General features: G+C 26.5%; 1 protein-coding gene across 6 annotated transcripts in view; it reads left to right on the top strand.

The window, feature by feature from the left end:
- LOC136982853 (histone-lysine N-methyltransferase SETDB1-like) overlaps positions 1–23,825 on the top strand; it is a 120,261-nt gene that overhangs the window by 69,997 nt on the left and 26,439 nt on the right. For all 6 annotated transcript variants that reach the window (XM_067279386.1, XM_067279388.1, XM_067279387.1 and 3 more), the window contains 13 exons: positions 8,111–8,407; positions 11,345–11,417; positions 12,243–12,313; positions 14,026–14,144; positions 17,797–17,903; positions 17,973–18,196; positions 18,439–18,526; positions 18,729–18,802; positions 18,883–18,956; positions 20,594–20,652; positions 20,744–20,864; positions 20,948–21,068; positions 21,153–21,311. In XM_067279386.1, the coding sequence (XP_067135487.1) occupies positions 8,111–8,407; positions 11,345–11,417; positions 12,243–12,313; positions 14,026–14,144; positions 17,797–17,903; positions 17,973–18,196; positions 18,439–18,526; positions 18,729–18,802; positions 18,883–18,956; positions 20,594–20,652; positions 20,744–20,864; positions 20,948–21,068; positions 21,153–21,311 (1,587 nt within the window). The remainder of the gene's footprint in view (positions 1–8,110; positions 8,408–11,344; positions 11,418–12,242; positions 12,314–14,025; positions 14,145–17,796; positions 17,904–17,972; positions 18,197–18,438; positions 18,527–18,728; positions 18,803–18,882; positions 18,957–20,593; positions 20,653–20,743; positions 20,865–20,947; positions 21,069–21,152; positions 21,312–23,825) is intronic.

The raw sequence follows: 23,825 nt of genomic DNA, 5'->3' as shown, positions 1-23,825 counted from the left end.
TGCATAATAACATGAAAATTGCATTTATGCTACTGGTCACACATCGACTTCGGCGTTTTTTAAAGGATCGCTACACGTGTACTGTTTTCATGTTTCGCGATAAGCTCTTTTTTCATCTCAATCGTCGATAGACTCTTAGACTTCGTTGCTTTCATATATTTCTCTGATTCCATGGTTAATAAGTAAAGGCGATATTGGATTGAACAGAAAGTTTTTGTGTATTTTTAACAGCCGCCATTACTTAACGTGTTGATAGACGTGTGATTTAATTGTGACAGTTGTGAAATTTAAGGTACAATTACATCTCTGATTGAGATTATTGGTACCTTATCAGAGCTGTACAGGTATGGTTCCATTGACTTTTTTGCTGGTACAGAGGGTGGGAAATCCCTCATTCGTATTTCATCTTATCAAATTTAACACATTGTTGCAAATGTGAGATTGTATTCTTTGTTTGGTAACTTTTCACATTTTGTTTGAATAAATTCGTTTGTGTACGAAAAAGCATATCGGGCAAATTATGCGTTTTGAGTTTCCGAAAGAGTGTAACGCCGTTACAAACCATGATAGCCCACCAGTGGCCTAGTGGATAAAACCACTGAACACTGGTAGTTGGTCATGGGTTCGCGCTTTCCAACGGCTGGCCACGTGGAGTTTTTCAGGTTTTCTTTACGTTAGTAACACCTAAATAGGGGTCAGTTTCCCTTAGAAAAGACCTCCCGGGAGGCATTCTCCTTCGGCAGATATCCCATGTGTCGAGTTTCCGTAATCAAAATAAACCTAAACAAAACGGTAGAAAAAAATCGTAAGTGTAGGGAGAAGAAGCTCCTAAACTTCGAACATGTTAAATGTAGGTTAAAAGTTCCGTTCGAAAAATTCTGAACTAAAGGATACAAAACGTATGGGACACCGAAAGCTGTCGAGGAAGTAAAATTACGGGAAGAAATTGCTAAAAATCGACGAATAACATATAATATACATATCCAAACACACCAAAAATAAAGTGAAAAAACACCGAAAACGAGATAGAGCTACTTGTGCATGCAACAGATTGAGTTTACACTTCGAGCGAATTTATTTACTGCGTGTCCAGTTCGAACTCCAAAGCGAATTTTTGCCAAATTTAGCATTTAGCATTCTCAGTAAGAGTTACCACTATATTTCACGCTATTACCTAAATTTAAAGCAAACACATCCTTGTATTCTTGAATTATTGTTTTTCCTTCAGCATTAAATTATATTATACATGCGTTTAGTTTTATTTTAAATTCGAATGAAGTTTTGTATTCAATTTATCTAATTAGACAGCTGATGCCATTAATTTCAGCGATAATAGAGCAGCTGAAAACTGCTAGTTCTAAATACGTTAATAAAATTTTTGTTATTGCAGCTGGCAGTCGGAAAAGTCCCCAACCTTATGCATAATATAATTAACTTTTTTCAGTAAATAAAATGTAAGTGATGATTTAATTTAGAATAAAATATAAGTTATGTATTGCTATTATTTCTATCTTTTAAATCCTGTAAAGAAAAATTGGTAATATCAGTTTTTACACGAAAACAAATTTCGTTGAGAAAAGAAAAAAATAACTTCGGCCTCAACCTTGCTAATACCGATTTCGAGGTTGAGTCCGAAATGAACTATTGGAATGCACATGAAACGAGCAAGTATTTTATTGTGACATTGTTACAATGCCGGGCTGTAATTTTTAATCATAAATTTAATTTAAAATATATGTTCTCCACATCAAATTAGTAGTGTGTTGCCCTGTACATCATACTTGTCCTGTTAGCAATAGAGTCGTGCCGGTCATCTATTTAACTCCTTTCAGGGAAAATTTTTGAATTGAAATATCATGACTTCCGGTTTACGTTAAAAGTTCTAATATAATTAATTGGAGCCTCCTGCCCCTAAGGTTGTCACATCTGGTCTCGTCTTTCATCTATCTAACTCCGTTCTCGAAATTAAGAAAAGACAGACGGACGACAGTGGGAATTTATAGGTCTACATGTTTTCAAACAGTAGTCCAATAAATTAAATAATTATAATAACTAAATTATAAAAAAAATCTGTAAAGAAATTCTACTACAGATTTCTTCATTTTAAACTTATAAGATCTTAATTATAACTATATATCCCGCTTATTTCGTTTTGTGGATCATTCCTTACTTCTTGCTCTTTTAATTCAATTATCCTTATTATTATTAATCTTATAATTATTAAGTTTGTTGTGAGTATAATCTATTAATAGGACTTATATTGATTTAACTTGAAGATGAAATTAGAGGCTAATTCGATCTCTAATTTTATCTTCAAGTTAAATCTGTTTAAGTCCTATTAATAGATTATACTCACAACAGACTAATATTGATAAAATAATATTTAAAAGACTAGAAACATTAATTAATTATTATTATTTATTTATTTTTCGTGGAGGCCCCTAGTCCATGCTCAGGATGCCCATCCACAAATGCGGTCCTGGTATTACTAAAGATCGTTCAGTTGATTTAAATTTTTAATTGTGGATGTGTATTTGTGTTTTAGGATAATTTGTTCGACTGTTTTATGTTCACCGAATTCACATAATTTTAATTGAATTGCTTTTGTCTGTGCGATTAATTCGCATAAGAGAAAACAGTTCATAATTAATTAAAGCAGAAAAATCGATGCATCCAATGGAAATTGGGCATCTCTAGTGAATACTTGCTTTTATGCGTGAGTTTATTACTGTGTGTATTTTGTTTCTGCTCAAAAATTAATTTAATTTCTACCAAAATAATTTTTTAATAACTAATTTTGGTTTTTTCCTTTTACATATAACTGTACAATTAAAAGTTCAAAATTTGTAATCGTAATTGTTAAATTTCTTGCTTACTCTTAGACTTCTAATGAATATCGTCAACATTGTTCTTATTCAAGAACCGTATGCTGTGAATATAAACAAAAGAATAGTCAACAGCGACTATTGAATTGTTCATAAAGAGTTAATGTAACATGCTGACTTTGAGGAAACAAATGACTATTGTTTTTGACAGAGTAACACTTAAAAAAACTGTAGTTTAGATCTGGCAAATAGTTCTAAATAATGCTTTTATCTCGAACTTGTTTATGCAAATATCTTGTTATGACAATATTGAGTGTCGTTCTGGTTGAATCATAAAAAGGTTAGGCTATATAATGTATATGGACTATATCTACTTTATAATTGATTAAATTAAATATACGATTTCGGTACGTTGCTTATTATGCAAGCAATGTATTAACTTATATGTGTGTATACAATCATTATTACTAAAATTAAAAATTATTTGTCCTCGTGACAATGTTACATTGTCACGAGGACAAATAATTTCATTAAAACTTTAATAAATTGCTTTTATCAAGTTTTACTTACATACGATAAAACAAACGAAAATGACTAAAAATATGCTTATTTTCTCCTTCGTGTACTGTACAGCGTAAATGTAATGTCTTTTAAATGTTATTTTATATGCCAAGAAGTAAATCTACAGATGTAAGTCAAAAAAATTAATTTTTATTTAACAGTAATTAATTATAAGGAATAATTTTAAGTATGAGAATTATTTGTGCTGATAACTGAAGTAAACGATAAAAGCAATAATGCATGATAAGCGTGCTCTTTTATATCGTCTAGTGTTGCGTTACGAGACTACGGTATTATGTTACTTTAATTCTTTTAATAAATGGCCTGTTAAATTATGTACTGTACGTCACAAGTTACTGTAAATCTTTACAAATAGAAACATCATAAATTTCTTTTTTTGTTTACGGTTTGATTCGAAATACGTGAAATTATTTAAAGTCAGTTAATGAATTCAAATGATTGTACTACGCTTCTAGATGTCATATATCCAAATTTAATGTATCGTCTTTTATCGATTTTATACTTGTTTTTCGTATTGCAGAGAGCTTTAGCTAATATATTCTCGCCGTCTTGTTTCTGTTCTCTGATTGGTTAAATGAACAAGTGCGAAGAACTGCAGTATGCAGACTACCTTGGCATAGCAACAGGACTTGTTCGTTAATACATTCAAAAAATAACGGATTTTCAAATTTTTTATTCTGTTCTATTCTATTTCCATTAAAAGAAAACTAATAAAATGAGGAATAAAGAATATATGAGCAATTCAGACGATATGTGTACTGTACATATGATAATGACAATTCACTGGTATCTTGGTTCATAATTTTAATCTCTTCAAGGAAAATGATAATTCCTTGGCAGTTGGATACAAGATTTATGTATATTAATGGTCTAATCCATTACAGAGCATTAGATAAATAATATACATTAAAAATATTTTAAGACACTATCAAATATACACTATATGTCAGTAGTAGATGAAAGTATTTAATCTGTGTGTTTGAGCATGAAAAAAATTAAAATGTTATGAAAAAACTGCAAAGAAAAGAAAATCAGCTGATTATTAGATTGGGGAATATTCTTCCACAGAAAACTGATAATTCTGGGAGGCAGAAACTTACCTGATTATTTCAAAATATATACTAAAAGTTGATGTATTTTTATCATTTATAAGTGATGTGTCAAATATGTTCAGAGACCATGTCTGCTATGGGCCACATTTGTCACAACTGTGCTAGATGATTTTTATTGTTATCAGATTCATTATTAGAGGAGATTCACTAAGGAAGTTATGTGATACTTCAATATAGTGATCTGTAATTGGCAGTTTCTTAACTGCATTCTTATTTAATAAGAATAGTAATAAATTTGCTTGTGTTGATACAGATATAATTTTCTAATATGCTTGCTTTAAGAATACAAGAATCAAAAAATTTAATCAGATATTTTTTATAAAAGTTCTTATTGTATACTATATGCATGATCACAGTGCCAAGGGTGATGTAGCATATATAGTTGCATTACATACTGTAAACGTTGTAAGACATGGAGATCACAGTAGGAATTATTACATGTAAAACAATTATAGTTAAAAATTCTAAATTCAGTTTTTAGTTTTTTTGATAAAAGAAAGATGCTATCAAATAAAATTAATATTTTTCTGTATTATAACCTTGTGATAGCTTTTTACAATAAATTATTAAATCTACAAATGTAACACTCAGTATCATCATTTATACATTTTTATCTTTCTTAACTTGTTTACCTTTAATACATGAATTTATACTCTTAGATATTGGCCTTGTAATACAAATTGTATGTTATTTTCCTCTCATGCTCATGAAACTCATTTCAGTGATATTATTTGATAAAAGAAAGACACTTTAATGTCTTTCTTTTATCAAATAAAAAGATATAACACTAAAATAAAAATAATATCACTGAAATGAGTTTCACGAGCATGAGAGGAAAATAACGTACAATTTGTATTACAAGACCAATATCTAAGAGTATAAATTCATGTATTAAAGGTAAACAAGTTAAGAAAGATTAAAAAGGTATATGATGATATCGAGTTTTACATTTGTAGATTTAATAATTTATTGTAAAAAGCTATCACAAGGTTATAATACAGAAAAATATTACTTTTATTTGCATTTATAATGAAATAAAGATTGTTAATTTATTCAAAGTAATTTTTGTTTTGTATACTTGATTTTATGATTATTATTAGTGTTTATTAGATGTAATATTGATAATTATGAATTATTAAAGCATAAATTCTGAATTATTATTAAAATTTTATATATCAGATGTATTTATTGTTGTTTCTGAAGTAAAATTTACAGACATTACATTATTTGCCAAGTATTTGTTAGCTTGTTAACTAAAAATGATATTGTCTTTTAACCATATAGTGAATAAACAATGCAGCTGCATCTGTTATATCATTATTTTCATAAATATTGATTTATGAATAAACAGTGCACAAACATACCTTTAATTGAACTTTCAGTTGCAATTTTTACAATAAAAACAATTTTAAAAATTTGATCAAGATCCAATGTATGACTATATTTGAATTGTGGATCTCAGTTTTATAGTAAAAATTAAAATGAACACATTTATCTGTTGATTGATTTATCATTCTAAGCTATTTATTTTCATAATGGCATGATGATGCAAATGGCACAGAATTGTTAATAATATCTATTTAAATTATCACTTTTTACCCCTTACAAATTTGATCTGACACAGAATTGCAGATGGCTTTTACAAATAATATTAATTAATGTTTGTATAATATAAATTATGAAGAGTGTCATATGATGTCACTTTATTAAATTTTTTACATATTTATAATCTTAAGAAATTGAAATTATTGTGAATAATAAAAATAAATTCAATGACTATTGTTATTTTTGATTTATTGAAACTAATGCAAATTTTAAAAAATATTTTAGTAACTTTTTAATTAAAAAATGCATTTTTGTTATTGAAAATCTTAAGTTGTTACTTTAAAGTAAAAATTTTAATTTTAAGTAACAACCTAAAACACAGTTTGCATCAGAAATAGCCTTTCATAAGTAATATCTTAATTTGCTTAATAATTAAAAGCTATTTCCATTTTTAATGTCACATTAAAATCTGTTATATTTCATAAATACTTGTAACCATATAGATTTAAGAATAAATTTTTAATTTTATTAATCTCTTTCTATACTATAATTTACCAAATAATCAGTTTTATCTTATTTTATTTTTATTGCATTTCTTTCTGATACATTTGTCTCATTCTGATCCTATTATCACTGTCAGAAAATAGTTATTTCATTATTATTTTTTGTTCTGTTTAAAAAACATTAGTTTTTATCTTGTTTGAATATTTTATGTAATCCAATTTCTTTCCTTTTTTTTTGAAAAGTGGTTTATTTAAATATTATTTCTATCATGTTACTTATCCTATTTTAACCTATAAAAATATCACTATAGAAGTAGAAATTTCCAAATAAATTTTTATAATGTTATGTACTTGTCAACCTTAGATTATAGATGAAACTGACTTTAAAGCTAAGAAAGGCTGATTTTGGAATACAAAGACTGAGAAATAAAAAAAAAACACCAATTTGAGAAAGAATGTAGACATAACTTGCAGCATTTCTAAGCATTTATTCAATTTCCATTTTTGTTTCATAATAATAAATATATAATTTGTTTTCTAAATATATAATAGAATTTAACAGAGAATACCTGTAGTGTCTGACTTGGCATATAGTTTTTTTAAGGCACATATTTCATACTCTAGGCAGTAAGGAAATGCATTCTGTAAGGAGGTTGGGCTGTATGTGGATTTTGGAAACAGGCCTCTCAATTTGCATTGCATTAGAAAATAAGTTTATAACATTAGCTTTACGTACTAGACAGACTACTAGTAGTAAAAAAGTAGAATACAGATTAATAGTACATTGTACCGTATATAATACAGTTAATTTATCTACAGAGAAAATATTACAAAAGTTAATAATTTCTTATAGCTTGTAGCCAAGAGAATGTGATTTTCGCATATGACTTAGATTTACAAGAACTTTCAAATTGTCTTTTTGGTAACAAAGAACGGAAGATTTTATATATCTACCATATTTTAAGACAAAACTTCTCGTGTGCCAATTTTTTAAAATAAATTAATTTTTCATAATTTAATCAGAAATTTGAAGCTTTTGTCGAAATTCTCATATGTGTATGGCAATGCTGAATTCAAAGAAAATGATAATGTTGGAGAGTGGACAATTTCTTAAAGAATCACTATACCAGCAAATTTGGGATTTTTTAGCATTGATTGTAGATCCCTATTTGTGAAGACAATGCATTAAAAGTGCTATGTTATCTCAAAAAGGCAGAGATTTTCTAGTTTCAGGTGGCAATTGCTCTCAAAGGTGAATTCTTAGCCTGAAAGATGGAAGGTTATAAACAACTATGATGTTTACACACATCATTATAAAATACATTTAATCTAGAAAACTAGAAATTATCATACTTTTTATTACTATTAATAATTATTAATTTCTTTAAATTTTAATTTAAAAAACATCAGAACTATTTTGCAAAATGGTAATTTACTTTAATTTATAATATGGTTAAATTTTATATGTATATATAGATATTGCAATATTTACTTATTGAATATTCATTTTATATTTATATACATATTTTTTTAATTTATATAGAATATGAAACAAAGGTAACATTTGATGACTTCACAGACATTTCACCATTTCATCTGGAAATGAAGAAAAATCTTTATGTAAATGGCTGTCCTCCTTTAAAAAGGAAAGCCTTTGATTTGGAAAGTATACAGTTTTTGAAGAAACATAAGACATCAAAAACTTTTCCATCAAATAGAAAATACAGAGTTAATGGTGATATCAAGACAACTATTCGTTCTATTCTTACAAAATCAAGGTTTCAAGAAAAATTACAGCATAGTTTTATGGAAATAACTGAACAGATGAACGTTCTACATGGTAATTTTTTTAGAGTTACTAAAATAACTTTATATGTTAAAAAATATGCACACTTTCAAATAAATAAGGTAATTTTAATTGATTCACATATAAACAAACTTAAATATTTACAGAGCAGTAACCCTCAAATTCTATAAATTTTATGTGTTCACAATCTCAGTGTATAAATTTTTTAATTTGGCATTAATAATGATAAATTATGAATAAATGATTGTTAATATCAAAATTTTATTTTATTTGAAGCTACATTATTATTTAACCTCACTTAAAAATTTGTACCAATGAAACTGATTTTCCTGATTATTGTATTAGCTATCATAAAATGGTATCAATTTATCATTAATTATTCAAAACCATAAACTAATTTTAAAATAATTATTTTTAAAAAAAAATTTTATAAAGATTCATTGAAATGCCAAAAAAAATAAATCAGAAATAAAGATTTATCTAATTTTCATGCAAAACTGTGCAAGAAATGAATATATCAAACTTGCTGATGACCATTCCTTTTATATTTTATTTGAAAGTACATGTGTAGAATGCAAAATGATGAAAAATTAATTTTTTTTATCATTTCTTTATGCTAGCACTATTAGATTTAAATTTCTTATATAGTGTCTTGATCATTGTTTAATATTTATTATCATCTTCAAAGTTTATAATAATAAACATTAAAGAGAATTAAGTGGCTTTTAAAGTACAAGTTTCTTTAAAGTATAAATGCTGCTTTACATTGGCTTTACACTTGATATCATTACTATTCTATGAATTGTAAACTTGCAACTGAGATTTAAAAGGATTTTTTAACAAATTAAAGAACTATTATGGTGCATTTGCATTTTGTATCTTGGTTACTGATATTGAATTGTTTAGAGAATGATATTCTATCATGATGTGTGTCACACACTTGCCGAAATGATTAACTCCATAAAATGAAAAGTGGAGAAAAGTGACAAAATAATATACATTTTTTAAAAATTTCCTTTTAAAATATAAATTCAAATGAGCATTGTAGAATGTATTATTGTAGATGTAGCTTTTATTTTACAACATATAAAATGGATAAGATAGTACAGATATGCCATAATTGTTGTTATTATTATGATTTTGATGTGATTGAGAAAGTTAATTAATTAATTGGTTTAGCAAGTGAAAAATGTAATAACATCAAATTCAGTCTTTACATAGTTTTTTATTGAAGACAAACTTCATTATTGTACTTTTTTTTTATTAAAGATTATTTTGCAAAATTGAATAATAACTATTCTGTTACTGTTACAATGGTTGTTGTTATTATTTTGTATAAATTGATTATTCAGCAACATAAATTGTCTAAATCATCAGCTTATTTGAGGTCCCATCATGTAAATTTTGATAAGAATCATGTTTAATAGGAGGAATGAAAAAATTATTTTTAGTTTCATATATCTTGATATAATGGTATAGCTTTTCATTTTTTAAAACTAATTGCCACCAAAATTAAAACAGTTGTTGAATATTTTACTAAGTTAAGTATACTTACTTCTGCAGCAGTTAGACTGTAATTAATCAATTTATTTTACCTACTTTTTATTATGAGATAACATTAAATAATTTCCCATTATCTACAAGGCACTGGTCACTGCAGCTTTGCAATCACAGTGTGTGCTGGCAGATTTACATTAATTATGGCATTAATTAGATTGGCTTCTGAAATAAATAAAAATTTTTTTCGATGGCCAATAAAATTTTGTTGTTAAGTCGTATTGATCCTTATTATTAGGAAAACTTATTATGAATATAAAAAGTTGAGAATGTCAAGTGCTTTGACACTAAAATTTTAAAAAATTTGAAATTTGGAGTTAATCAATTTGGCTTGTGAATGGCTCTTATCTAAATAGAGTCCTGATTGAGATCAACTTAATCAAAAGAGAAATTGTAAAAAAAATTCATTAATAAAGTATTTTGTAAACAAGATGAAAATGTAATATAGTATAGTTCATTTCATGAATGTTGGCCAGATGATGCATACTACTTGAAATGGATGCTGAAAATTTTAAAAACAATTTACTCTGGTGATTTCTCATAAGAATACAAATTTTAATTGTAATCAGAGGTTTGTATTTGTTTTAGTAAGTATAGTTGTAAATAAAATTAAAAGTGTTTTATTGTATGTTTAATAAAAAGTGTATTCTAAAAATAAGAGTATCATATATTGTGTTAATGCATTTAAATTCAGTTTAATAATTTATCAAACAGTTTGTGTTATCCAAGATAATCTTGATCTACATTACCTTGAGTTATTGAGACTTTAGTACATAAACTGTACATGATAAAATTAAATCTTATATATTCACATGAATGCTTTTTAAATGCTTCTTAAAAAATCAATACTTTATATGAATAATGAAGAGAATATCAGAAACAATATAATTTTAATTTAGATAAATAAGGAAAAATTAAGTTTGATTTTTAGGAACCCCACTTTAGTAATGTTTATTTACTCCATTATGAAATTCAATATTCATGCTAGAATATAATAAAGTTTATCTTTACAGTTTATTTTTACATTTATCTTTACACTTTATTTAGAATAACTCCAAGATCTTCTGATAAACCAAAAAAATAAACAACCCTATTCTGGTTTTGAACATTCAGAATATATCAGTTGTGATGGAAATTTCAAAAACTGTATTTAGAATTGTTAGCATAGTTTGTTTTTAAAATAGACATTGAGTATTTTATTTCTAAATAACTTAATTATTACATAGATTGATTATTATAATTATTATATTTGTAAAAATTTTAATAGATTTAAATTTATTTTTGGCTTTCTAGTTGGATCATGTTTCATATTCAAATTTCACAAATAAAGATAAAAATTAAAAATTATTTGAATACTTAAATACTTTTTAGTTAAATTTTCAATAAAATTAAAATAGTTATTATTTATAACAGAGAAGTGTAAAGAGATCGATGGTATTTATAACAAAACAGAAGAAAACATGAAAATTTTAAAGAGTACTATATTGTAAGTAAAAAAAATTCTATTTATAAGAAATAATGAAAATATATTATTATGATAGTGATATTTTAATTAATATAATTTAACATAAAAAAGGGATGTAGTGTCTGATAAAATATATTAATAAAATATTTTTACTTTCCTGACTTTGTTATATATAACAAAGGGAAAGTATGACAATTGGTCAAAAACTGACCCCACAAAGATTTTTACATTTTTGAACTTAGGACCTTGAAATTCTGAGAAACTGACCTTGAAATTTTGATTATTTTAATTCTTGCTGTTTAATTTTTATTCTGTGAGTTTTTCTAAGTGAATTAATCTAAAATTATTATTATTATTTACTAGGGGCTTGGCTTACTTGTTTCCAATGTAGATTATTCATAAAAATTTCATTAATATGTATGCCTTCATCTGTCTAATTTTGACTGAGAAGTAATATAAGTTAAGTTCAAATCCATTTCAAAATACATCAATACTAAAATTAATTGGAAAAAGCAGTTTTTATTCAAATTATATGAAAATTTTTTTTTTTTACTTCCTTCTCCTATTTTCTTTCAGGTTTTCTCAATCAAAATCAAACATTTTGATGGAGATTAACTTTAGATTCTAGAATAAAAAAAAACTTCTTTATTTTTGAATATGAACAATTGTGATGTTTGACTAAATGTCCCACAGAAAAACATTCCTTTTCCATGGTTACATGATTTGCTTTGCTCACTCACCCCATAGACTTGAACTATTTTCTCCCAATATAGACTAAAAATAAGTTTAAAAAATTATAAATATATTTCGGTTTTAATAATTTTTTTGTTTTAAAAATCTTTTCAGAATTTCAGTGTTGAAGGATGATACTTCAACAAGAAAACTTGAAGAAATTCAATATTCATCTCAAAATTCACGTAAGATTCTTTTATTATTTTTCTAAATATAATTTAGAAATTGAGGATATTGAGAATTTTAGGAAATTGAAAATGTAATTTTAAGAATCAAATTTAGTTCATTCTATATTAAATGTTAACATACAGAATTTGATTTAAATAACTATAAACATATTCCAAAATATATATGATATACTTTATTCTTTTTATTTTGAATTTTTAATTTATATGATCTATGAGAAGAAATAAATCAGTATTTCAAATTTTAAAAATTACCTATATGATTATATTTTTTAATGTATTTTTCATGAAAACATATGAAATCATTCTTATCTGTTTTTATTTAATTAAAATTTTTCATAAATTTTTATTTATTACAAATATGAAAATTATTAAAAAATTAAATATAAAATAGTCACTATTATACTTATATAAATAAAAATTTGTAACACCTTTATTATATTTTATAACTACACCTTGTATAAGGTATACTTCCTGAATTTTTTAAAGTGGTTTATTATAATGCAATATTTTTAGCTAAGATAACTCCTGATTCTTGGAATACAATAATTTATAATAAGATTTACAAAAACAAAGACAAAAGTAATCCTGCCAACTACAGTCCAATTGCTCTGCTTGTTACTACTAAAAGTTTTTTCACATGTTAAAAAACAAGATTTTGAGATGGCTAGTGAAGGTAAATCTTATAGCCTTCAGTTGACTGGTAAACATTTGTCTTCGTCATAAGTATTGACTCCTTTGTAATGAAAATAATAGTCTAGATCAGTACTACAGAAACTTTTCAATTGTCAGGTATAATTGTACATAAGTCTTATATTTGTCTATCATTTATAAGGGATGTGTCAAATATCAGGTAACCAAATAAATAATGTCATTTTTTTATTTTGATGAATAAAATAATTTTATTCATTAAAATATTCATCTTACACTTTCTCAACAGGAGGAAAGTTTGAAAATACCATTTTTATAAATGATTTGAATGACTCCAGAAAAAAATGTTTCTTTGTATTTGGTGTACTTTGATGGGTATTGTCAATCACAAGTATTTTAACATTGGTCAAACCTTCACAGCAATTTGTACAGTGAACCACACCACAAAGAGTACATGACAAATTAAGACAAAAACAGTCATGTAATTGTTGAGTTGCTTTTGTTTTTACAAGATAACACTCACCCACATACTGCAGAAATTACAAAAAATAAAATCATGCAATTGGGATGGAACTTTTACTTCATCCTTCCTATTCTACCCTTATCTCCATCAGATTACCACAATTTTTTTTTTTAATCTTTGGATAATAAATAATGTGTGTGGAAAACAATTTACAAATCATGCAACTATAAAAGTAACTCAAGTTTTAATGCTAAGAATTGTATTTTCAAACTGCCCTTCCGTTTGGAAAATGTAATTGACTGTGAAGGTGATATTTTGGTGAATAAAATTATTCTAAACAAAAAATACAAGCATTTTTATTCACTTTTCAAAAACCTCATTATTTATTTGGTTATCTGATATATTTATGTGTACTGGATTTGACTCAGGGGCCATAGTTTGGGCATTACTGGTCTAGAATATGTTTGGAACTATATAGTTTTTATATCATAATTATAAGAGTAAAATATCATAGTTTTTAATATTGAAATTAAATACAGACATGCACCTGTTGTTATTAAATATTAATACTGTACATTAATTTCTTATCAATTTTTAGGAAATACATCGGATGCACTACAACAAGCAAGGGCAAGATTTACTCTTCAGCTAATGAGAGCTGATTCAAACCTTGCTCAGTTAGCTCCAAATCAACACATCAAAAGCCCAAAACATTCTGTAAGTTAAATATATATAAAAATAGACTAGTGTTAGCAGCAAATATTTATATTGATATTTTTAATTATAATTATCAATATTTGGATAATGATTCATAGAAAAATACAACTTTTCTTGTTTATATTATTTGAAAAATACAATTCAAGTTATCTTTTCACTTATAACTTTTGTATTCTTAATAGCAGTGTATCCAAATATACAAAATTTTGCTTTGAAAATATACAACTCCTGGCAAAAATTATGGAATTACTTTATTATGAAACTGTTTGTTTTTACAGTGTTTTAAACATTTAGCAAAGAAACAAAAGAAGCAATTGATACAAAATAATTTTTTAATAATAGCAAGACATTTTGTTTATATTATGAATAATTTAAACAATCAACATAACATTACATAAATTAAATACATAAACTTTTTTAACATTACATAGTGGAAAAATTTTGGAACACTGAGGAAAAATTGTGAAATCATCTTATATTTAGAGTATTTAAAACATTGCTTGCTGTACTGTTCAATGTGCAAATAGTAAGTCTGAATATAAAGCAAATGCTTGTAGCAATGATTTACTCTTCTTTTAACAAAATTATGGTTCCTTGAACATTTATTGAAATAATGATAAAGATTGTAAAACTCCATAATGATCATAATTCAGCAAGGACTGTTGCAAAAGATAGGGGTTGTTCACAGTCAGCTGTATCTAAAATTTGGTGCAAGTATAAAGCAAATTTTGCTTTATACTTGCACCAAATATTAAAAAACCAAAAATTCTGGTCAACCATGAAAGACATCAAAGCATCAGGATAAGAAACTAAAAGAACATGCCTTGAAAACAGGAAATGTACAGTACAACAAAAGAGATGAATAGGAAGTAGAAAGAAGTAGGTGTGACAGAACAGATGATGTAACCCTAAGAAAATAATGTTACCATGGGTCAAACTGAAGCAATTGTGGACTGAAGATGATTGGATGAAAGTGAAATTTAATGAAGAGTCATTAATTTGCATTGGCCGTGGAGATGATGCTGAAACTTTTGTCTGGTGCCATTCTAATGAAGCTTGTAAGGACAAATGCCTAAAGAAAACAACAAAATTTCCTATCTCAGTTATTATTTGGGATTATATATCAGGTAAAAGAATAAACATGCTGATCTTTATTACATCAACAGTTCTGGGCTGTTCATGATTGTTTAAGTCATACTTAAAGTAATCAAAACATTTCACTATTATTAAAAAAGTACTTTGTATCATTTGCTTGTTTTATTTTTTTATTTTTGTTACACGCTTAATTATAACACTAAAAACATTCTAATGAAGAAATGACTTCATAATTTTTGCCAGGGTTGGTATAAGTATTATCAAACATTGAACATATGTGAATGTATATTTTCATTGTTAGGAAAAGTAGGTTATTGAATCAACACTGACTTTTCAATACATAAATGAAAATTGACTGAATCTTCAATAAACCAGCATACTGCTCAGTGCTGTCAATCTGGGCTGAACTGACAACAAAATTTGGCCTTGGCATTGTATTAAAACTGGCCTTCTTAAAAAACATTATTTAATTATAGGAAAAATAATACTAAGTAATTAGGTTAATCTGAATATAATAATATAATCATTATTAATGTCTTCTGTTAATATTATGCTTAAAATTTGTTATGCTTAATAAAGCATTTCTCATTGGTTTCAAACATTATGCATATCTTATATAACTCCAGTACTGTGTTAACTGGTTTCAGAGGATACCAGGCTTTCTTGCATTTGCCAGAATTTCCAAGTGGCTAGTTAATGTTAAAATGTTCCTGCTCTTATTAAAATGTCATCTAGTTATACTCTGTTATTTAAGAATTCAAAATGTCACATTTTCCATATACACATAATAAACATCTTTTGGTCTGTGACTTAAGCTTAATGGTACAATTTTACACCAAAACTGAAAAAAGTTGGTCTATCCTTATGTAGAAAAATAATTATCAAATTTTCTCTTATACCAAATGTTTATATTGCCAATCTTTATGCTAATAAGTGCCTGATTGTCCATTAGGTACATGCCTAGCACTCTGGGTTTCGGGCCTCAAAATTGGAAAAAAATAAAGCAATTTTATCATTACAATTATAATTGTAATTTATATTAATAACATTTGACAATAACAATATTAATAACAATAACTCTATAACTGTAATTAGACATTGTAGTATATGATGATGTAAAATTATATAGCATTGCCACTGATGCTAATAATAAGATATATAAAAATAGTTTATCTACAATGATGATCTGATCTATAAAGTTTCATTCTTTGTTCAAATTAATAAAATTTTAAGAATTCAAATTTTATTTTGTATACATTCCATATATACATGTTCCTCCAAAATTAATAAGCATTTAAAGGAGCTGTTGTTTTGATATTACATGTGAGATAATTAATATTTTAAAATAATAATAGAAATTTCTATTTAAAAGATTTTTAAATTATTTCTTATCAGTAAACAGACTTTTAAAATTCTGTTATATTGTCTCTTTCTCATTTATCTATTAGATATGTGATAACCTGGAGTTGAGGGGAGATATTTTAAAGAGATTGTTAAATTAATATTTTTAAATATTATTTCAAATCAACTTGATAGGAAATTTATCTTTGTGAAAGGAAGCACTTCCTTTGAGTCATGGAGAGAAATGATTTAGTTCCTCCTAAAATGATAGTTGAGTATGATGTCTCACTCAACTATCAGCAAAAACTGACTGACTTACTCCTCATGTCGGAAACATGATTTGATGTTCAAGCAATACTATTTGTTGTTCGTCAAGTATTAAAGGTGAAGGGTTTACCTTAAAACAGTGCTCTGGTTATGTTTTAGCTGTGTTTTAGTTCTTGCTTTCATTTGACACCCTTGTCAAGTGCCCAAGTCTTCAACCAACATATCTCTCAGTTCTCGGTCTCCAGATATTATTTAAGTTTTCTCAACTTTACCATCTCAGATGTATGTGAACAGGTAACAATTACAAATTATTGTAAACTCTCTCAAATAAAACTATGTTTAGAGGCTAGATATTAGATCTTCTCCATTTATATTGTATAGTGATTTACTCAATTGGTTTCATCTATATTTTAGGATGTATTATGTACATATTTTATAATTAGATGTTTAAATAAATATTTTCATTATATTCTAAATTATCATTTATGCCTTATCAACTTATTGCCTAGGGCCATTGTCAACTTCACATATTCCATTAAATAAACTCTCCTAAAGTTCTGGTCATTCTTTGAAGTTATTTCAAATCACTTGGAAAATACTAATTTAATTTGTGAGTTAGGATGTGACTAGTTTACCCTAACTGGTGTCAGGACTGACAAGAGGATTTTGACAAATCTTAACATTTTACCATTCTGGTAGTGAGCGGGAAACTGGAATATGATCCCAATTTCACATTTGGTGTCACCAAAGTAGGTCTAAAACCCCTGTTTTCACAGATACATAATTAATTAATTTTATTATTAGTAAATTAATTAATTATTCAGTGATATATATGATTCAAATATTTTTTACTGTTGTTCTCAGTAAATAATTAATAAAATTTGTTTTATATATTAACTTGCTTTTTTAAAAATATATATGTTAATTTTAATCATTCTTTTTAATTTAGAATACACTCAATAACACTACAAAGAATTTTGTTAAGGATGTAGATATTGTGGGACAGTATGAAATCCAAAAACCTGTGCTTCCAGGAATAGGACCAGTAATAAGAAAGTATGTATTAATTATTCAGGACATTTAAAATTTTAGTTTAAAACATTTTGACATATTTTTCTTTTACAGAGAACTATCAGTTGGCATGAGAGTATATGCCATGAGAGCAAGTTATTTGGGTGTTTGGCAAAGAGCAAGAATTGTTAATATCAAAACAAATATTTTAGGGAAAAAGTATTGCAAGATTAAGTTTGACATGGGAAAAGCAAATTCTAATCGTGCTTATTTACCAAAACATCTAGCATATTTTCAACCTCCTGATGTAATTCTTTCAGTTGGCTCAAGAGTTGTTGGTAAGATGCAAACTTTATAATTGAAATGTTTTTATTAGAAATTATTTATCAATAAATATTTAGAACATTTTCATAAAAATTGGTTAATCCAAAATTTTTGAATGAATAAACTTTCTCTGATAGTTGAAGTTTTCTTTATAAGCCAGTTTAAAATTTATTTTCAAAAATGTGTAACTAATATAATAATGTGTAATATAATGTGTAACTAATATAATAATTATTTTGCTTCTATGTATTTCTAGCTCATTATAGAGATGAACATTGGAGTCCTAGATCATCTTTGTATGCGGGTGTTATTGCAGAACCACCTAAACTAATGAATAGATACAGGTACTGTACCTTCTATATGTATGTAAATATTTTCTATATAGTTTTATAACAAAATATTTACAGTTTTCCAGAGTCATAATATTGTTCTTGTATACTGCTACTAATTACTATGTATAATAAAAATTTCCCAAATGTTTTTTTGGAAATTATTCAGTCAAAATTAATAGAAAAAGTTCAGAATTTATAACACTTTTTCATGTAGGTATCTCGTTTTCTTTGATGATGGCTATGCACAGTATGTGAAACATAATGAAGTATATTTAGTCTGTGAATCAAGTAGGTGTATTTGTCATATGTTCTGAAATTTATCATAATAAATATATATACATAAATAATCAGAATAAATTTCTCATCAGGGAAAGAAGTGTGGGAAGATATACATCCTGACTCCAAAGAATTCATTAAAAGTTATCTTCAACAATATCCTGAAGTAAGTTTAAAATTTTTTGATACTTTTAATTAATTATATAAAGTAAATAGCAAAATATTTAATTTTGTAAAAGTAAATAACATCTTTATAAATTACATTTCTAATAAAACAATGAAAGTATTTTTGAGTATTATCTATCTTGTATTTTCCAAAATTGTAGTTTATAAAAAAAATTTATTAATTAATATACAGATTCATTTTATTTTAGTCTTGAAATAATTACTATTAATTAATATCTTACAATTATGAATAAATGTGAGTGAAAATATATAAAATACAATAATTTATTAAAATATGTTAATTATAAGACACCATTGAATGCCTAAATCATTGATGTTAAAACCCATCAGTGGTTGAGCTGCATGTGGTTCTCAAATATCAATAGCATGGCATATGCAATACAACTGATCCTTCAGCGATCTTGAGAGAAAAGTCTAGATCACATTACTATCCTTTTCAAAAAATGATAAAAATAATTTGTTTGAATTGGCAAGAATCACATCATACTAATAACACCTTAACCTAATTAATAACAACTAAGATATAGTACTATTAACATCACAATGTAACAATCATTGCCATTTTCAAAGGTTACTCTTGACTATCTCTTCTCATATTAAAGAATTAGTTCTTAAAAATTGTTAAGGGATAATAAAAAAACAGAATAAAGATTTTTAGGTTTTATATTCTATACAAATAGCCAAAGAATGAATATATATATATATATATTCATATTCATATTTTCATTTTTAATAGCACTGGAAATTAAATAAGACATTGAACAGTATTCTTTTCATATCTACAGGAAAAGTATCCTGTTCAATGTGTGTCCAGAAGTCATTAAGTTTTTTTATACAGTACTAGTCATTAATTTATTCTACTGTTTAAAATGATGTATACAAAGAAATTTTTCCTAATCTTTGTAATTATTATATTTTAGTAACATTAATTAAAGGATAATTAAGCATATGTTTATAAATAAACAACAACTAACCCATTATACATAAAGAAACCAACCAATGCCGAATTATCGGGCTAGAATCGCACTTTTTTATTTTAATTAAACAACAAATTAAATGTATGCCACTTATTTTTTTCTTTTATAACTTTAAATTTATAAATTTTCTTAATATCTAATGCTTATCTTAGCATTTAAATAACCATTAAAGAGTTTAATACATTTGAACTAATGTTTATTATTTTAATTAAAGGGTGTTTCATTAAATGCAAATTAAACTCTGCTTCCTATAACATTTCGTATAACGGAACACAAGACAAAATAGGTTTAAGGCAAAAATATAAATTAAAGATAGGTACGTTTTGAAAATAAAATCGATAAAAAATATAGGATTTGTGTCATACTGTCCCACTATATTCTTATACATAATTATAACTACATTTCTCAACCAAATTCACCCTATCTTTTCTCTTCTTTCTTATCCCCTGACTCCCTTTCTTTTTTATTAATATTACTATAGCCGTTTCTAGTCCGATAATTCGGCATTGGTTGGTGTCTTTAAGCTTATGTTTGTTTTCCTTCATTAGTTTGGTTTTATTTAAAGGTGGTATATGATAATAGGATATTTTGTTATTTGAATAATTTTGAATTTTCTACTTTACTTTCTCTTTTCAAATAGCGTCCAATGGTAAAATTACAGCCTGGTCAAATAGTGAGGACTGAATGGAATGGACAGTGGTAAATATAACTGATAGTTTTGTTAAATTATTGATTTAATAGAGAAATTTATAAAAATTGTTCTCTTTTTTATTTTATTTTATTTATTTAGGTGGATAGCTAGAGTGTTAGAAGTGGATGCAAGTCTAGTCAAAATGGTTTTCCATGCTGATCACAGAACAGAATGGATTTATAGAGGATCAACGCGTCTTGCTCCATTATATGATGAATTAGTAATAGAATGTTTATATTAAATTTAGTTTTTCATTTATTTTTAAAAATATAAATTTAATATTACATTTACTCAAATTTGTAGGCTGCTGCTCAAGCAAATCGTTTGAGTGGTAAAAATCGAAGGCATAATGTAGTGACCAAAAAAAAACATCAGCCATATGTGGAATATACTAGAGGAACAGAAGAACCAACATCTCATCAAAGTAAGGATAATTCATCAAAGGACATCTCATCAAAAAAAAAAAAAAAAGTTATTGATTTCAAACTTCTAAAATATTTTGTTTCAGTAACAAATATCGAATCAACAGATACAAATAATAAATTAATTCAAGCATACTCCAGACCTCAAGTAGCTAGAAAGCATACTTCTTCTCTTCCAGAATTAGGATCTCGTAATGTGGCAAAAAAATCAACTACTCAACTACCTCAGGAGAGCTCATACAATGGTGTGTAAATAAGTTTTGAGATAGGTAAATTAAAAACTGAAATTAAAATATTTTGATCAAGGTCATCAAAATGCTTTTCAGTTTAATTCTTACGATAATTAAGAAATACTTTTAAAAACATTTTGCTGTTGTTAATATATTTTTAACATTAATTTTTTTTGTAATAAAATTGCAATTTTTAAAATATGTATTAAGTTATAAACTTTTAAATATCACTTTCTTTTTCTTAAGTTAAACAATTCTGTTAAATACTAAGTCTATTCTCTTAAACAGTAAAGTTACAATAAGCAATAATAGCAGATCACTTAAAACTATAAAATTAATATATGATAGTATGGTCTTTTTTTCATGCAAGGATTGAATGCCAGCAGATACTGTGTAAAATAAAATTCTGCATAAATTTGTACTTTACCTTAAGTAGTCCCACATGATTTGCCCACATACTTATGCAATCATTTAATTAATAGGAAATATTAAAATGGGTTTAAAACGTTTTTATTATGATGAATTACATTTTAATTGTTCCAATGTTTTAAAATATACAGGGCAAAATATGCAATATATCATATCAATTGTATCACTTTAGAAAAAATACATGAAAATCAGAGTATTACTACAGTGAGTAGCATTTGCTCACATGTAGTACTCTGTGTTTAGAATGTCAGAAGCTGGAAAAGCAGTTTGCTAACTTAAGAATCAGATTCAGTTGCACCAGCAGTAAGTAAATCTAAACATTTAAACATTTGACATCTGAAAACAAAACACCTTGGTATTTCCAGCAAACAAGTAAAAATTTAATAAAATAAAAACGTTTTCGACTATTTTTAATAGTCCTCTTCAGTTAGACTCTTTAAATTGAAAATGGAACATAAAATAGAATGCTTCTTTAAAAAGAAGAATTAGAACAAAAATAGAATGCCAGCAATAACATCATTTAAATTTAAAATAATAAAATAAAACTAACATGAAATAAAAGTAACATAAAAATAGTACAAATTAAACAGTAAAATAAAACAAAGTATTAATATAATTAATTGTAGTAAAAAAATTTCCATGCACTAGAAAGACTATCAGCATCTCTATGGTTGATGCAACCTTTGGTATTATGCGCCTTGTAAATCTCTAGTTTTTCAATGTATTTAATAAGATGTTTGTTAGTGGCAGTCTTAATTATGGAAGCTTTATCCCAATAAATATTGACATCTTGTTCTTTTGCAAAGGCTGCCAGTACAGTACTGTCCAAGTGTTTAGTAATTAAATATTTATGCTCCTGCAACCTTTGTTTTAAAGACCTCATGGTAGCACCAACATAAACTAACTCTGAATTAAAATGGCAGTCAGTTAATGGGATTGAATATACTCCTGATGTGTTGTTTCGATTTAGTTTCAACTTATCGTTCCGTAGAATTCTGTAAATTGTAGGATTACGTCGATAGATCATTTTAACATTGTTCTTGCAAGCTATTTTCTTAAAGATGGAATGTAGGAAAGGAATATAGTTGAGAACTACCTTTCGGTCTTCGTTGGTGGTAGTAGGATGTTTATTTATTGGATTACAAAATTTATCAATAAGAGCGTTAATCTCACGTAAATGATATCCATGTTGTACAGCTATTGTGCGTATGTAATTTAGCTCTCTATATGTGTCATAAATACTTGTACAGTGGGTATAGGCCCGTTTTATCCAAGATCTAAAGGCTGCATGTTTAAAGTTGCTGGGATCGAATGAATTCTTTGGAATAATAATAGGAAGATAGCTAGGCTTTTGATAAATGTTCGTCCATATTTCACCAAATTTACAAGTGATGGATAGATCCAGGAAGTTTACATTCAGGTCACTTTTTTGTTCCAATGATAGCGTCAAACCATATGGGTTGTTATTCATTTTGTTAAGGAACTCGCTAGCGTTATTAATATTCCTCCAAATGATGAACACATCATCCACATATCTTGCATATAAAATTATGTCGTTGTTGAAGATAGGCAGTACTTTATTTTCTAAACGTCGTAATACTAGTTCACATAATACTGGGGATATTGGGCTCCCCATTGGAACTCCTCGTTGTTGTAAATATGTGTTGCCTTCAAATGCAAAAAACGAAGTATAACAAATTAGGTGTGCGAGTTCTAATATGTGTTCATGAAATTTTGTAGCATTATTAACATTCGTAAAAAGGAAATCTCTTATCTCGCAAAAACAAGGTGGTAATTTTATAGATGGAAATAATGATTTAAAATCCATTACGGTCATAAATTCATTGTCTTCTAGGCTAATATTTCTGAGCTTATCCACCAGTTGAACAGAGTTATTATATCCAGCCGCGACTTCAAGATCACCCGTATGCTATTAATAACTCTGTTCAACTGGTGGATAAGCTCAGAAATATTAGCCTAGAAGACAATGAATTTATGACCGTAATGGATTTTAAATCATTATTTCCATCTATAAAATTACCACCTTGTTTTTGCGAGATAAGAGATTTCCTTTTTACGAATGTTAATAATGCTACAAAA

Source organism: Centruroides vittatus, unplaced genomic scaffold, assembly GCF_030686945.1.
Source record: "Centruroides vittatus isolate TY-2023 unplaced genomic scaffold, ASM3068694v2 contig_866, whole genome shotgun sequence".
Classification (NCBI taxonomy): domain Eukaryota; kingdom Metazoa; phylum Arthropoda; class Arachnida; order Scorpiones; family Buthidae; genus Centruroides; species Centruroides vittatus.
Note: the sequence above shows the minus strand (reverse complement) of the source record. Positions and strands in the feature narration are given on the sequence as shown.